General features: G+C 60.8%; 1 protein-coding gene across 1 annotated transcript; it reads right to left on the reverse strand.

Annotated features, from left to right (window-relative positions):
* Positions 1–898: 898 nt before the first annotated feature.
* Positions 899–14,996, reverse strand: ATP13A2 (ATPase cation transporting 13A2). The gene is made up of 29 exons (XM_032201662.1): positions 14,696–14,996; positions 11,029–11,102; positions 10,504–10,671; positions 10,350–10,408; positions 10,023–10,134; positions 9,839–9,918; positions 9,281–9,358; positions 8,709–8,778; positions 8,189–8,323; positions 7,813–7,879; positions 7,582–7,713; positions 7,247–7,414; positions 7,057–7,167; positions 6,920–6,966; positions 6,622–6,810; positions 6,341–6,547; positions 6,099–6,212; positions 5,839–5,995; positions 5,623–5,743; positions 4,977–5,101; positions 4,340–4,503; positions 3,872–3,976; positions 3,699–3,778; positions 3,330–3,482; positions 3,120–3,216; positions 2,727–2,950; positions 2,379–2,530; positions 2,123–2,295; positions 899–2,012 (listed from the first exon to the last, which is right to left on the reverse strand). The coding sequence occupies exons 1-29, from the start codon at positions 14,994–14,996 to the stop codon at positions 1,842–1,844; spliced, it is 3,834 nt and encodes a 1,277-aa protein (XP_032057553.1). The 3' UTR covers positions 899–1,841.
* Positions 14,997–15,301: the final 305 nt, after the last annotated feature.

A 15,301-nucleotide genomic window follows, 5' to 3' on the forward strand; every position in this document is an offset into this window, starting at 1 on the left:
CTTCGCCTTGGGCTGGGCGCTTTGGTGCGGGTGGCAGGCAGAGGTGATGGGTGATGCTCGTGCTTTCGACTCCTGCATCCAGTGCATGCTGCCAGAGCCCTGCCCAGGCACAATCTCTGTGGGTTTCTTTCTTTTTTTTTCTTTTTTTTTGGTCTTCTTTTTTTTTTTTTTTTTTTTTTTTTTTTTCCTTTTGCTCAGGAAGCCTGGTTTAATAGCTCAAACCCTGGCTAGGATTTCAGGAAACCTCTTACCTCTGCTTGTGCCTCATTTCCTGATCTAATCCCTAGCTCCGGGAGGGCAGAGAGGCACCGCTAGTGCTTGCGGGGGCTCAGACTTCACAGCTTTCCCTGCCTGGAGCCGGGCTGAGGGGCAACCCAGAGACCCCCACCCCTCGGCACCGGCGGCACCGAGCTGCCCCTTCCCTCTCCCCACCTGCGGAGCTCGGCGATTCCCTCTCCAGACGCGGCACCTCCATCTGCCGGCTCCTCTCGACTTCCACGCGCCTCCGCTGCAGGAAGACACGCTGCCCGATGAGCGCTTTTGCACGGAGAGCCGTCTTGGCGAGGACATCTGCTTTTTTCCAGCAATTATGTTTTTCTTTTTCTCTTTTTTTTTTTTTTTTTTTCTTTTTTCTAGGAAATTCCAGCTGGAAACAGGCTGGGGGTTATTCACAGCTGCTGCGCCACTGCTTGGTTTGGGTTGCTGCCTGTTCCAAAATCCCAGCGGTGCTGTCCCCGGGCTCTCTGCTTTCAGGCATGAGGGACAAAGTGCCCACAGCATCTTCCTGCCCTGGTGGACAACCAAGTGACCCCAAATCCCTCTCATCTGCTCCGCTCGATGCTCTCCACACCACCACCCCGTCCCAGCAGCCCACTCACACCAGCCAGCCTAGGCAAAGTGGTCAAGAAAATAGTGTTAATTTATTAGACACACTCACAACAGCACCATATGAAAACCAGAAGTGGCACGCCATTCTCCCAACTGCACTTACACCTCTATGCACTGGAATGGAGTTAAAAAATAGATATTCAGGGTTTTTAATGCTACAAAGCTCCTGCCTGACAGAGCCGACGGCGGGAGCGCTCTGCAGAAGCATCGCCACTGTGTTCATGTGAAGAGGGCTCGGAGGGACTGTGCGGGATCCCATGCCGAAACCTCCTGCAGCTCGGGGCAGGGGATGCTGCCCTTCCAGCTGCTCTGGTGAACCGAAGGGCAAAACCTGCTTCAGCTCTGCATGAAACGCTCCGAGCCCCCCAGTGGGACACAGCGGCTGATGGCTGGCTCAAGACGCATCCTTCGCAAAGCTGGGGCGGTTTGTAAACAGTTCCTACACATCCAGGGCAGCCCAGGGGGAGGAGGAAGCGGGTTCTTCACAGTGAGCAGAGCCCTGAGGCCAGCGTGGGTGCCACCACCGCCAGCAGGAGAGGGGACCCCTGACTTCGTGGCTTTGACCAGCCAGGAGGGCGTGGGGCTCGGGGGGAGAAGGGAGGCAGCATCCCTGTGCAAAACTCCCCGCTGTGCTCCTCCAGCATCTCCCACCGCCCCGTCTCGGCCAGGGCTCAGTTGGACGCGGCTGCAAGACCGGCCACAACCTTTCTGCAGCGCGTGGCTTCACAGCTGAGATGCTGAGGGTCTCCTTGTGGGGAAGAGGAGCTGTGCTGCCCATCTTCAGCCGCCTGCTGCATCCCTTGCCTGGGACAGATGCCTCCGGGTCACGCTGGAGCCAGGCACGGATGCTTGTGGCTGGCCTTGCTACCAGGCCAAATAAATACACGGTGGCAGCCGAGCACTGGCGGGCAGCACCTGCCCACAGAGCAGGGAGGAGGGAGGCTCGGTGCCTGCTATCTGACGGCGATGGACAGCCTGGGAGTAGCGAAGATCGGTTCGTTAAGGGGTGGCCAAGATGGCTGCTGCTGGCTCAGCTCCTTCTCCAGCCTCTTGAAAAGTTTTTTGGACGCTTTCTTCCTGCGCAGCTTGCGCAAGCAGCTGAGCAAGCCGTGGTCCAGGGCGGTCTGCAGCAAAGAGAGGGGAAGGAGAGGATTTGAAGGGGTTGCTCAGACAGGCACGTGGGATGGGATGGGCTTTGCAAAACCCCCGTGAGCCCCGATGCCCTCATGCCCACCTCCAGCACGAAGGCGGCGAAGAAGTTGAGTGTGGCGATTCCCAGCAGCAGCAGCTTGAAATTCAAGTCGTCGATGCCCTGCAGCTTCAGCAGGGTTTTGGGGAAGCCCAGCGGATACAGGGTCAGCCATATCATGAGGCCAAAGAGGATGACGAGGACCACCAGGAAGAGCACTGAGGGCGAGAAGGGGGAGGGCTGTGGAAGAGGCTGAAGGCTTGATTTCTCCCCTCGCCCACGCAGCCAGCCTCATCCTCACCATTGGTGTAGAGCGGCTCCCGAAACGGGTACCCCTTGGACATGGCGACTGCCAGGATGAGGTACTGGAAGCCGGTGACGCAGAAGATGACCGTGTTCTCATAGTTGGGCAGGTTCTGGGGAGCCGTCACCGTGCTGTTCAGTGGCACGTACCTAAGGCAGGCAGGGGAGAAAACGGGATCAGAGGGGGGCTTGAAAGGACAGGTGAGAAGAGAGTCTGGATGCTGTGCCACCCCTTGCTCCATCAGCACACAGCAGCCAGGTGGCCTGATGCTTCCTCGGGGTTGGCCAAAGTCAACGCTGTCCCCATTGCTAAACCCACACAGAGGTGGGCAGCCGGGTCCCGTACCAGCTCTGCGAGACGGTGATGAAGTAGCTGAGGACTTGCACGGTGATGAGCAGAGCCGTCTGGAGGAGCAGGCTGCCCAGCACGAGGACGCTGATCAGCGCCCCTTGGGGACGCTCCGCTCCCAGCTCCTTGGCGGGCCCCGTGCGACCCATCAGCACTGCCACGGTGGTGGTGATGATCAGGTCGAAGAAGAGGAACTGGAAGTCGCTCAGGTTGGTGTTAATCTGGGAGGGAGAAACCAGCGGCTCTCAGCCAGGCGGGTTAAAATCCAGCCGTGACACGGTGAGTGGGAAGCACCCAAAGGCAGCCCCGAGCACCGTGCGGTGCATCCTGCCCAGAGCGGTCTTCCCACATCCCCCCATGCCCACCTCCTGCCCAGACAGACGGACTCACCGTGTAGAGCAGCAGCACAGACACGAACTGCACCAGGCTGTACAGGGCCATGTACTTAAACACCCCGAAGGAGGTGACCAGAGAGCATCTGCCCTCCCTGCAGAGAGAAACAGACCCACTGTGCTGCAAGCCACACTCCAGAGAGGGGACAGAGGCACTGAGACCCCTCCGCCTGGTTTTATCCCCACCACGAAGCTGCTGGCTGCTCACCGGATGACCGTGGGCACACACTCGATGTTGGCAAGGCGGGAGGTGAACGGCGATGCCACGGATGCCTCTGCCTCCGAGAGCGAGATGCCCACATCAGCCGCCTTCAGCGCCCCGCAGTCGTTGGCCCCATCCCCGCACATCCCCACGCAGTAGCTGCAGAGAGAAGGGGTCGGTTAGTGACACCAGGACACGGGGAGAGCTGGGGGCTTTGGAGTCCTCAAGGTCGCACCCAGGTATTTGGGATAGTCCCTGTGTTTGGGAGGGGCTGGGATGCAAAATCGAGCTGGGAAAGCCTCCGGGGCACAAGAAATTCCTCGTGTCTACTTGTCCCCTTTTATCCCTCCTGCATCTCAGGCCTCAGGGACTTACTTGAGCTCCTGCAGGCTGCACACCAGCTGAGTCTTCTGGTCGGGCGACATGCGGGCAAAAACAGTTGCTCGGACGAGGATCTGCAAGGAGGGGACAGCTCAGTGCTGGCGCCACATCCCAGGGGGCAGCACCCAGCCCGTGGCTCCCTGCAGGTGGGATGGGGACGGGCAAACCTTGGGCAGCAGCTCAGGGAAGTGCTCACGAACCACGGCGAAGGACTTGCCGTTCAGCGCCAGGTGGCAGGGCTGCGGGAGGCACCCATCCTGCTGGTACAGACCCTGCCAAGGAAAAACGCTCCCTCAGCGCACACTGAGCGGCAGGGAAAGCAGCTCGTTGCCTTGATTTTGGATAAAAAGCTTGTTTTGGTGATTGCTGTGCCGACTGCCCAGCCCCACAAGCATTGTGTGAGCACTGTCTGAGGAGCACCGTGCAGGCTGCATGCAGCGAGGGCGTTTGGAGCAGCTCTGAGCCACCGTTTCTGGGACATGCTCCCAGAGAAAGGAGCAGGTAACCTTCTCCTAAAGCAGGTATTTAATAAGGCAGCATCGCACTCCCGTTCACCTCTGAAGACAGCAGCACTGGAAAGAAGCCCGGTGCTCTGGGCTGGGCACAGCCCCCCGAGACCTTGCCTCCAGGCTCACCTCCGCGGGCTGCTCCTCGCCCTGTGAGAGCTCGGCGGGGATGAATTTCAGGGCCGCAGGTTTGTCGTGGCTGGGCGGGCAGGCGCTCACGAAGAGGACCTGCTCCTTGGGCTCCACCATGCGGCAGCTCCTGGCGACGTTCACGGCTGTCAGCATGTTGTCTCCTGCAGGCAGGGGCAGCGGCGTGGAGCTATCAAGAGTGATGTTTGCAAGCCAACAACGGTCCTCGAAGCCCGGCAGGTGCTGCTCGCCTTGCTGCAGCGCCCTGCTAGCTGTGCAAATCGGGATGCTCGTGGGACATCCGCATTTGTGCTGTCAGGGGTCTGACAGCGAGCAGTTTTGCTGCTTAAGCAAACACCAGGTCTGAGGGTTGATGCTGCGCTGGTGAAAGAGGAGCCTGCACATCCCCACCTCTCTACAGCTGCAAATCCATCAACAAGGGCGGCCAAAAGGGACACAATGCAAACAAGTATCGGGGATGCACTTAAAAAAGGTCCCGGGAGCCCTCGCTGTGCTTCCTGCCACATTCAGGCCACTGATTTCTGGTGGAGAAACCCTTCATCCCTTGCAGATTACGGCCCCTCTGTGCCCAATCTCACCCCCAGGCCCAGTGTCCCTGTTCCCCCAGCATCGTCACCTGTCACCATGACGGGGCGGATGTTGGCGTTCCTCAGGAGGCGGATCACGGGCTCCGACTCTGGCTTGAGGACGTTTTTCATGACGAGGAACCCAAGGAAGGTCAGGCTGCTCTCTGCAGAGTCCCTGTGGGGATACAGCGAGCTGTTTGGCTTCACCAGCAGGAGTGGATCAACACGTGTAAACCGGCCAATCCATCCGGGAGGCAGCCAGCAATTACTCCAGCATGGGGTAGGGTTTAATTGCTTGCAGGCTGCCAGGATGGGGCAGCTTGCAGGGCAGCAGAGTACAAAACATCCCCTGAAACACTCGAGGAGAGCAGGCGATCCCACTACTGAGATTTGCAGGAGTTGCTGCTGCAAGGCCCCAGCCCACCACCACGTTACCGGCGTTTATGGGTATTTTGCAAGCACCAGAGCTGCCTGCAGCAGGAAGGAGGGTTTGGGTTTGACACTGCCACTTGGCCTCTCTCGCCCTGGACCTTTCCCTTGCTCCCTGGCAGCATGTTACAGTCAGAGCTGGAAGCGGCAGCCAGCACTAATGGAAACAGCTCACGAGCCCGTGCCCTAAATTGGACCTCTGGCAAACACATGCCTGAAAACAAAGTGAATGGGATCTAAATGGAGAGAAACATTATTCACGCCAACCTCGTCAGCTGCAGGGCCTCCTCGAAGGTCGTCACCGTGCTCAGAGGTTTGTAAGCCAGAGCCAGGACGCGGAAACCGTCCGTGGTGTAGAGCCGCAGCATCTGGGAGAAATCTGCGGGCACTGCCAACCACAAGGGAGAAGCAAGGTCACAACGGCTCCCAAATCAAGCTGGGATGTGGAGGCCCAGCGTGGGGAGCCGTGGCTCAGGCACGTACCTGTTTCCTTCCTGCACAGGCTGGCCACCATCTCTGGTGCCCCCTTGACGTAGGCTTGGGCTGCATCCTCACCAGGCAGCTTTGCCAGGACGCTTGTCCTCTGCAGGGAGGAGGAGAAGGGGAAGCGCCGGAGGATCCCCACGGGTGACTGGTGCTTCTGGGGGGGGAAAGGGAGAGTCAGGGCTGGGCACGAGCTCCTGCCATGGGAGGTGCAACCGCTCTGGGGCTGCGAAGCACAGCGCAGCCTCCTCTGGGCTCACCCTGCCTGGCGGCTGTTCTGCCTCAGGTGGAGGCTTCATCACGGCCAGGACCTTCGTCCCAAACTGCTGGAAGCTGGGCAGCTCGCCGTCATCCTCCTCCATCATCTCCAGGTGCTGAAACCACGGCAAAGCCTTGCAAACCCCAGCTCTGCCCCGCAGATGGTTTTAACACCCCCTTTCTCCTCTCCCGGCAGAGCAGCCCTCCATCTCCCTGCGGACAGATGCCCCACTGCTTTTCTTACCCAGCCGGTGGACTCCATCATCTTGAGGTCCACGGGGTCCCCGATGGGCTGCGCCCGCAGCAGCGACACGGTGTGGCAGGCGGCCAGGGCATAGAGCAGGGGGCCAGCGGGCAGGTGGCGCGGCTCGTAGGCGATAGGCATGAAGCGGTGGTTCTCCAGCGGGACCACTCCCCAGACATCCAGCCCTTCCTCCGTGAGCGTCCCGGTCTGTGGGGACAGAGCAATGGGTCTGGACCAGCCTCTGAGCTGGAAACCGCGGCGCGGCGCTGCCCCAAACTCACCTTGTCGAAGCAAACCAGGCGGATCTTGCCGCACAGGTTGATGCGGGGAGGGCTGATGCAGAAGATGCCCTGTTTCTTCAGCCTGTTCTGGGCATAAATGGTGCCCACGGTCATAGCGGCCGGGAGAGCTGGCGGCACGATGACGGTGACGAGGTCGAGGGCACGGATGATGATTTGCCCCACGGGAACCTGGAGCACAAGGGGTGTGTAAGCGGGGTGGGCACCTTGCAGCCCACGCATCGGCGCTGGGTCCATCAGCCACGTGCGTGTGGGAATTGAGCAGCTCCTGCAGCCCTACCTGGTTTTTAACCAAGATGAGGATGCTGTACAGCGTGCCGATAAAAGCTGTGCGGGAGAAAGAACGGGCTCCGTTACAAAGCCAAGCGGGGAGCCTGGGTTCAACCCCTCTAGAAGAATTTGGCAATGCCTCCCTACCCAGGACGGCGAGGAACAGGACAAACTTCACAGAGTCCTTGTAGAACTTGAAGCTGACGGGCTTGGGGTAGAGGATGGAGGTGATGAGATCCCCTTTGGCCGTGCAGAACCCTGCGGGAGAGGGGCAGAAGGTCCGCACGCCCAAAGCCATTGCCCTGAAGGAGACGGCTTGTCCCCCGTGCGCCGCTACCTGTGCGGGTGACCACGGCCAGCACCTCCTTGCCCACGTAGGACTTGGCTTGGATGACCTGCGTCCCGCAGAACAGCGTGTGCCGCCGGTGTTCCTCGGGAGAGTAGACAGCACTGGAGGCCTCGCCGCAGGCCGGGAGAGGCGTTTTCATCACTGGCACGCTCTCCCCTGCAGGAGAAACCCGCGGCGGTGAGGAACGTCGCAGAGGGAGCTTTATAACCCCAGGGTGTTAGGATGCAGCCAGCCTCTCCGGCAGCCTTTGTGCAGGTGAACACAAGGATGGGAAAAGGGGCTGCTGAGACGTGAGGTGTCCCTCCGGGTCCCAGTGCTCTCACCCGTCAGCATGCTCTCGTTGACCATGCACTCGCCCGTCAGCAGCGCGGCGTCGCAGGGGACCAGCATCCCATCCGAGGGGAGGCTGATGCAATCGCCTGGCACCAGGTCTGCAGAGCTCACCACTGCCTCCTCTGGAATAAAAGCCCGGCGTGTCAGGCATCACCCCCGCACCTGCCTGCCCACCACAGGGCGCCCACCGCCCCCCGGCTGCTCGCGGGCCCCGCGCTCACCTCCGTCAGGGCGGCGGACTCGGACGCCGACTGACATCTTGGCCATGTTCTGCAGCGTGGTGCTTTGCTGCAAGGGAGGGAGCCATCAGCAGCCCCTCGAGGGAACGGAAAGCTCAACGAGCACAGCAAAGTGCCCGTAAGACAATCGGGTCTTGAGTGCACCCGGCTGTGAACCACGTGCAAGGGATGAGGAAAGCTGCCCCGCTGCTAGGGCACGGGTTGCGCTCAGCCAGCTGCGTTCAGTGCCAGCAGAGATGCCAAGCAGCTTCAGAGCACGGGTTATTCCACTAACACCCCACATAACCCACGTCCCAGGGTGGGAAGGGGGTTGCTAAGCTTTTCCCTCTGTTTTCCCCAACCGCTGCCCACCACCGACCTTCCTCGTCTCGTAGAGGGACAGCCCCAGGGAGATGGTGGAGATGAGGAAGATGCAGGCAGCGTAGTAGTAGTAGGCGTCGCAGACCCACAGCACGATGCTGAACACTTGGAAGATGTAGAAGGGGTTGAGTACCTGGAGAGAGAGCAGGTTTTGGGGAGGAGAGCTTCCTCCAGACCGCTGTGAGACCCCTGGGCTCCCACTGCTGATGCGAAGGAGAAGCTGGCCCTTCCCTGGGGCTGGGCACGGACTGGCTGAATTCTCCCAAGCCCCCCATCCTCCCCAGCTTTGCTTATGCTCAGGACTCTGAGGATGCTCTGCAACTACCTGGGGATGCTCCTGTCTGAGCTAAGGGGCAGGATGGGTCCCTCCTCTGCCTGCTGCGATCTCTGCCCAAGCTGCCTCTCCTAAAGTCCTCTCCTCCCTGCCAGCAGGGCCAGGCTCTGGGAGCGCTCGCAGGGCTCTCACAGCCGGGGACACGTCGCTCTCTGGAAGCACAGCTCTGGCCATGGGTGCGCACCTCCTCCACCAAGAGCCTCGCGTAGGACTTGACTGGCACCTCGATGAGGTTTGGTCCGTAGATCTTCCTCCTGCAGAGGGCAAAAAGAGCAGAGGGGGAGCAAACAGGGGAAGAGCTGCAGTGCCAACCTGATGTGCCTCACCCCGTGCAATGCAGGAGTCAAACAAGGGCAGTCCAGCACACCTCGGTACCACTAAACCACCTCGCTGCTATTAAAACCCTTTTTCTTCCTCTCTCCATCCCTCCACAGGCCAGGGGAGCAAGTGGGTGGCACAGTAGCCCCGTGACCTCTGTGTATCACCTGGGAATGGCCCAGATTAACCCCCTGGTCTCATATCCAGGGAATTTGGTTAACGGTGGTAAAAGCTGCTATTTTAACTCCATTTCATTTCAAGCATGGTAAAGATTTGAGGTATTTAAATGATGATGCAGTGGTCTATTACCACTTGTAACAGCCCTCAAGGCTGTCCTTGGTTTTGAGGGCTGGCTGTGAGAAAAATCCCACGCTTCAGAATTTGCTTGACCCTGGAAAAATCTCAACCGGGTGTCCCAGGAAGCTGCTGAATCCCTACCTGGTGTTGTGGTCTTGCTGGTCAAGCCCTGCCTGGGAGAGGTGGAGATCAGCACAGGTCCAGCCTTCATCCAGGACGCTGGCAAGCCCGGGGGGTAAGAGAAACAAGAAGAAATGGATTCAAAATCAGCAGGAGCCTGGCCCGGCGGAACAAACAGCACGTCCAGGTCCTCGGCGACAAAAAATCCTTTAGGAAAGAGAGAGCATCTTGTTCCTTGGGCTCGGCCATGGCTTGTGGGTGCCAAGGCTGGGAACAGGAACAAAAGGGGCATAGTCTGGAGATCTGTGAGCAGTGCAGCGCTCATCCAGTGCCCGAGTGAGCTGCTCGGGGCAGCTGCCAAAGAGCTTTGCTCGGGCTCCTCTCCCCACTGTGACAGCCCTGCTCGCTGCCCCATGGATGGTGCCCAAAGGCTTTGCAACACGGAGAAAAGTTCCAGTGCGGACGTACATGGGCTAGGATGGGCTAGGACCATGCAGGGGGGGGCTCAGGGGCCAAGAGGAGCAGAGCAGGGATGCGGGGAGTGTTGCTGCTACGGGGCAGGGAGGGGGAGAGAAATACCTGACTTTGCAGTACGCCTGCCACCTTTCGATCCAGACGTAACGCAAGCCCTCGAAGAGGTAGTAGCGCAAGACGTTCTTCTGAGCAGAGCAGGATGGAGAAAGAAGGGGTGTTAATGGCACAGGAGGGCAGCCCATGCCCAGGGAGAGGATTTACGGGGTGGAGGTGGGGTCGCTGGCGCTACCTCTTCCTTCTGATGGAGCCGGATGGTGTCCCGGCTCTCCTCCTCGTCCGCCACGCCGATGGCAATGCTGGTTCTCCGGTCCTCCGGCCTGGCTCCCGGGTGATGCTCCAGGCTGCTGGGGGTGGGAAAATAAGCATCAATCCCTCCCCATCTGCTGCAAGCACAACCCTTTGTAGTCAGGGCTACAGATCTGAAGTGCTTCCCTCATGTAACATAACACAGGGGACAGGCCAGGAGCTTGGAAAAGCTGCTCAGGAGCACACCCAGCTGTCTCAAGAAGGGTAAATTCGGGTTAAAGGGGCTGTGAGGCATCAGCCCTGCTCTCACCTGCCTTCGCCCAGCACCTCCGTCCGCACACGCGTGGTGAAGCACTGCCCGAAGCGATCCTGCAACACACCCGGGGCTGGCGGCAGGGTCCGAGCGGGGGCAATCGGCAGCCGCCGGCTCCCTGCGCCCGTGCCCTGGCCCCATGAGGACTTACCCTGATGATGACCCAGTCTGCCTGGCCCAAGGCGCAGGGCTCGCACTTCACCCGCACCTCCAGGCTGGGTTTCCAGTGGAAGAGCAGCAGCAGCAGCCCCGCCGTCAGCACGGAGCACGCGTGGCACAGGGCCACCCGCCACGGCTTGGTCTGGTAGCCGGTGACCTCCTGGAAGGACACGGTGCCATGCGGGCTGGCTCGCAGCTCGTCCATGGCCCCTTCACGTGCCCCCATCGCAGCCAGGCCCCGCTGCGATATCTGCCCCGCAACAGGCTGCTGGCTTATTTACCAATCAACCCCAATAATGTTATCAATCTTAAATCGATCAAAGCCTCCTGGCGTGACGCGGCACCAGACGAGCTGCTCTGGGGCACCGAGGGCAGCGTCACGGCAAGGAAAACACCACAGGAAACAGCTCTCTCGTTCAACTGCTTGCAACCAGCCGTCTTTTGCTGATAATAAATGGTTTCCTGCCAGCCCGAACCCAGCTCACCTCCCTCCCCGCACCGAAGCGCTCGGACGTACCATGCAGGATTTGTTGGCGTCTTGCTGCAGCGTCCCGTAGCCCGGCCGTGGGCTGCCCAGCAGCCTGCTGCTGTCTGAAAAGTAAAAGAGGAGGAAAAACCATTACCGACGGGCACCGAGAGCCTCACCAGATGAGTGGCAGTGGCTCAAAAGGAGGCAGAGAGGCAGGTCCTTGTGCTGAACCGCTATGAGACATCCTTGGGAGTGCCAGCACCAGGACCTGCAGCCTCACCTGCCACCAGATCCCCGCTGGATGGAGGGAGGGGAGGAACCCGGAGCTGCTCAGGGTCGCAGCTGCCGTGTGGGCAGGGGACACCCCAGAGGTCCCCGGCCACCCCCGTGCCAGCTCCCGCCGCACATGACCGTCACGCGGGCGATGCCAAGGGAGCCCGGGGAGAAAAGCTGGCACAAACAGCGGCTTAGAGCCAGGGGGAAGGGAGCAGAGCTGGTGCAGAGCCAGGTCAAGCACTCAGCAAGCCTTCCCGAGCCGCTTTTCACGCTTATTTACTCCCCGCGTTTCCTCCCGCCTGCCGGACGTGGGCCGGGCGCTGGGAAACGGCCACAAAAGCCGCTTTCTGTCACTTCATCCGCAGCTTCAGCAACCCGCCGTGCGACGCCCTCACAGCCCTAAAACAGCCTCAAAATCCACCCTGGACCGAAACGGGCGGCGTGCCAGGGCAGCGAGGCCGGGTTGATGCCCCAGCCACACGCCGCGGCCGCGCTGTTTGCAGAGGCAGGCGTCGCCCCGCGGGGCGCAGCGGCCGCGGTCTCTTCGAGCGAGCAGCAGCGGGGGAAGTACCACGTGGCACAAAGGCAGCCCTGCAGCAAGCGGACGGTTTCCTGGCTGGCCGCAGGTTTCCAGGAGGGCACCGTTAAGGATTTGTTCGCTGCACGCGGGTGTTGCGAGGAGCTTCTGGAAAAGCCACCCCATCCGGATTGCTGGCGCGGCCGGCAGCCCTGCGCAGGGCTCTGTCCGGCCCCAAAAGCTCGTCTGCTGGGGACAAGAAGCCCAAGGGAGGGTTCAGCTCAAATAAAAGCCCTCACAGGAAGGGCTGTGCATCCTGTGAGGAGCGGAAAAGTCGGACTGTTCCCCAGCAGGCTGCAGGAGGGGAGATGGCTGAAATGCCGCGCAGGCGACCCGTTTGCTCCCCGCAGCACTGCTGCCTTCCCACCTCGCCTCCCTGCTCTCTGCGGCAACGCTTCACTTTTCCTCACCCTTCCCTGCAAACCACAGACCTTTGGCAGGAGTGCACGAGTGCTGCCACAGCTGGTCGCAGCCCAACGCTTGCACGACCCCATCCCCATCCCCGTGGGTTTTCTCACCTCCTGCGCCCATCCTGGCTGCTTCCCAAAGACCGTGAGCGAGCGAGCGAGGCTCTCGCCTGACTCACCCAGCCTCACCCCGCTGGCTGCAGGGCTGGGACGGGGTCGGGATGCCCCTCGTCACCTGGCCTGCTGCTGGATGTATCCGGGACGCATCCGGCACGGGGAGAAGGGAGGGCAGAGCGCGGCGAAGCTGCGCGACCAGTTTGCATCACAGCGGCCACACCTCGTCTGCAAACACAGCGCGGGGGCAGCCGCATCCCTCCTCCTCCTGCCCCCGCAGCAGTGTTTTGCCCCCGTGGTGAAGGCTGGAAGTGCTTGCTTCTCCCTCTGGAGCGGTCGCAAACTCAGCCAGGTGAGGAGGGAGCAGCGGGAGCACCTGAGCACCACTGTGAGGGGCTGAGGGTGCAAAGGGAACGGGAGCAAAATACCCCTGCTGACCCCAAAGCGCTGCTCTAAGGTGCCACCTGGCACCTTTCCGAGAAGCCACACAATTCCTGCTGCTGAGGACTGGGGGAAAACAGGGGAGAAATGTGCTCAGGGCACCCTGAGAGCCAGCGCAAGTCCTGCACCAGACCAGAGCTGGACACCTCGAGCCTACACGTCTCATGGCTCTGAGCACCCCCCTGAAAAGCAACCCCAGCTGGGGACATTTTGCACATGCCAGTGCTGGTCCTGCCCCAAAATTTCACCCTGAGAGAAAGCAATTCTGCCCAGCAGCAACACGCACACTGAAAGCAGATGCATGCCGGTCCCAGAGACCTCTGCAAGCTCCCTTTGCAGCCGCAGCCTTTTTGTGGGCACATTTCTCAAAGCAAACCCCAAGGGGACTTAGAGATCTCCCTCTGCTCTCACGGTCCCCACCAGATGCTCCCTGCTCCACGCAGGGGTTCCTGAGCATCCTTCTCCTTCCCTCCATCCCCACAAGCGGGCTGGAAGTTGCACACAAGATGAGGAAGGTCCAGCCTACAAGATCTGGCACCCACTGGTTGGTGCGATGGGGCTGGCAAGGTCCATCCAGGCCCTTGGAGATGGGGAAACAGAAAAAATCAGGATGAGCTGAAAGCCAAGGAGGGATGAGGGTTGGAAAACTGAATGTGTCAGCGTGTGGGTCACACGCAGCAATATTTAACGGCTCCAAAGCCAGACCCAGCAAGGGGTTAAACGCTGATGAGATCTCATCAAGTCTCTCTCCGGCACTTTTTCCAACATAAACTCCCTGTGCAGGCTACCGGAGGGAAACACGACACCCTGCCTGCCGCGCATCCGGAGCCAAACGTGTATTTCCAGGCGGTCGGGTCCGACCCAGACGTGGCATCATCAGCTGCGGGAGCACAGACAGAAAAAAGCCCCAAGGCTGGCAGAAACAACAGGGTGAGACGGGCTCAGCAGCAAGAGCTACAGGGTCAGTGCATGGAAGACGGGGTTCACGCTCTGCCGTTGCGGGTAATCCTGGACAAATCACTCTCATCCACCTGCAAGCGCTCGAGATGGGTGGAAAAATAAATCCTAGCAGGTGAGGAGCCCCCGCAGCAGCCCCAAATCCACCCCAGGTGGATTTTGGTGGTTTATTTCCCCCCGGCTGGGCTCGCACCTTGCAATGAGGGATTGCACAGGAGTGGGAAGGCGGCGGCGGCACGGGCATAGTTCGCTTGGCCACGTGCTGACGATGCCGGTGGTGATAAAACCCTTCCAGGAAGCCTGTCTGCACAGCGCTGGTGTTTTCCCCCATTGGGGACTGGGGGGATCTCTCCTCATGGCCCCGTGCTTCGTGCTGGCCCAGAGCCACAGCCGCCTGCCGAGCCCAGAGCAGGCACCCAGGGGCTCTGGTGGAGGAGCACCCACTTGGGAAAGCCCAGCGAGGGGAATAAAATCAATATATCCGCACCAACCCGCTGCATTTCCCCAAATATCGGGTGGGTGAAGGGCTCCTGCCTTCCCCACCGCCCACCTGCCCCTGGGCTCTCCTCTCAGGGAGCTGAGCCAGGAGCAGCGCATCTCCTGGCAGCCGCTTCTCCCCTCCCAGATTGGGTAAAAAAATAAAAAAAATAAAAAAAATAAGCCGAGGTTTGACCCCGAAGGCTGCAGGACGAGACGGGCACAAGCCAAGGGGCTGCCCCCGTGGAACCCGGCACCTGCCCCCGACACGGAGCCGGGGCTGAGCCCACATGGGGGGGTTTCTGCCTCCCCTCCTGCTCCCTGGCTCCACGCTCAGCATCCCTGAAGCTGTTCCCGTCCCTGTGTCCCCGTGCCCGGCACAACCCCGGGCCCCACTCGGGGCGTCGCGGCCCCCACGCGCGACGCGGCCCCACCTCACAGCCCCCCCCCCCCCCCCCCCGCTGACCTGAGCTCATGGCGGGCCCCGGCTGAGGCGGCCGCCCCGGGGCCGCGGCCCCACGCGCACCGGGAGGCGGTGGCGGCGCAATGGCGGCGGCGCGCGGGGGCTGCCGGGAGGTGTAGTCCTCTCCCTCAGCGAGGAGATGGCCCCGGGGCTGTCCCCGAAAGGGGTTCGAGAGCCCGGCGTGGCTCCAGGAGGGGTTGGGGAGCGGTGTGACCCCACAGCGTAATGCATGGGGTCTGCCCCCGAAGGGGCGTGTGAGGAAACACACGAGGCTGTGTCCCCAAAAGGCTTTGTGTCCCCACATCTTGTGAGGAAACGCACTGGGCTTTGTGTCCCCAAAAGGCTTTGTGTCCCCTCACCCACACCAGGCTCTGCATCCCCCCCTCCCGAATTACTCGCACCCCCCCCTGCAGCAAGCATCCCTCAGGGAAGGCTCCAGGGATGGGGGTGCTGAAGCCAGTAACCCCAAAATTTCCTCAGGTGGGGGAAGCAGCCCTACATCTGCCCCCCCAGCAGGCTGCACCGGCTGAAGTCTGGGCTCTTAGGTCCCCACCCACTGCAAAACTGTGTAACTTCTAACCAAAACAAAGCAAAACCCGGTTTATTTGT

The sequence above is a fragment of the Aythya fuligula genome, chromosome 21 (assembly GCF_009819795.1).
Source record: "Aythya fuligula isolate bAytFul2 chromosome 21, bAytFul2.pri, whole genome shotgun sequence".
Taxonomy (NCBI): domain Eukaryota; kingdom Metazoa; phylum Chordata; class Aves; order Anseriformes; family Anatidae; genus Aythya; species Aythya fuligula.

Bases quoted from the DNA above. Each gene is read 5' to 3' on its own strand.
- ATP13A2 (XM_032201662.1), bottom strand. From the start codon at position 14,996: ATGTGGGGACACAAAGCCTTTTGGGGACACAGCCTCGTGTGTTTCCTC. The intron at 9,919-10,022 runs GTAGCGCCAGCG...TGCTCTGCTCAG, and splicing joins GGCTCCATCAGAAGGAAGAG to AAGAACGTCTTGCGCTACTA. The intron at 8,779-9,280 runs GTAGGGATTCAG...TGCCCTCTGCAG, and splicing joins CAGCAAGACCACAACACCAG to GAGGAAGATCTACGGACCAA.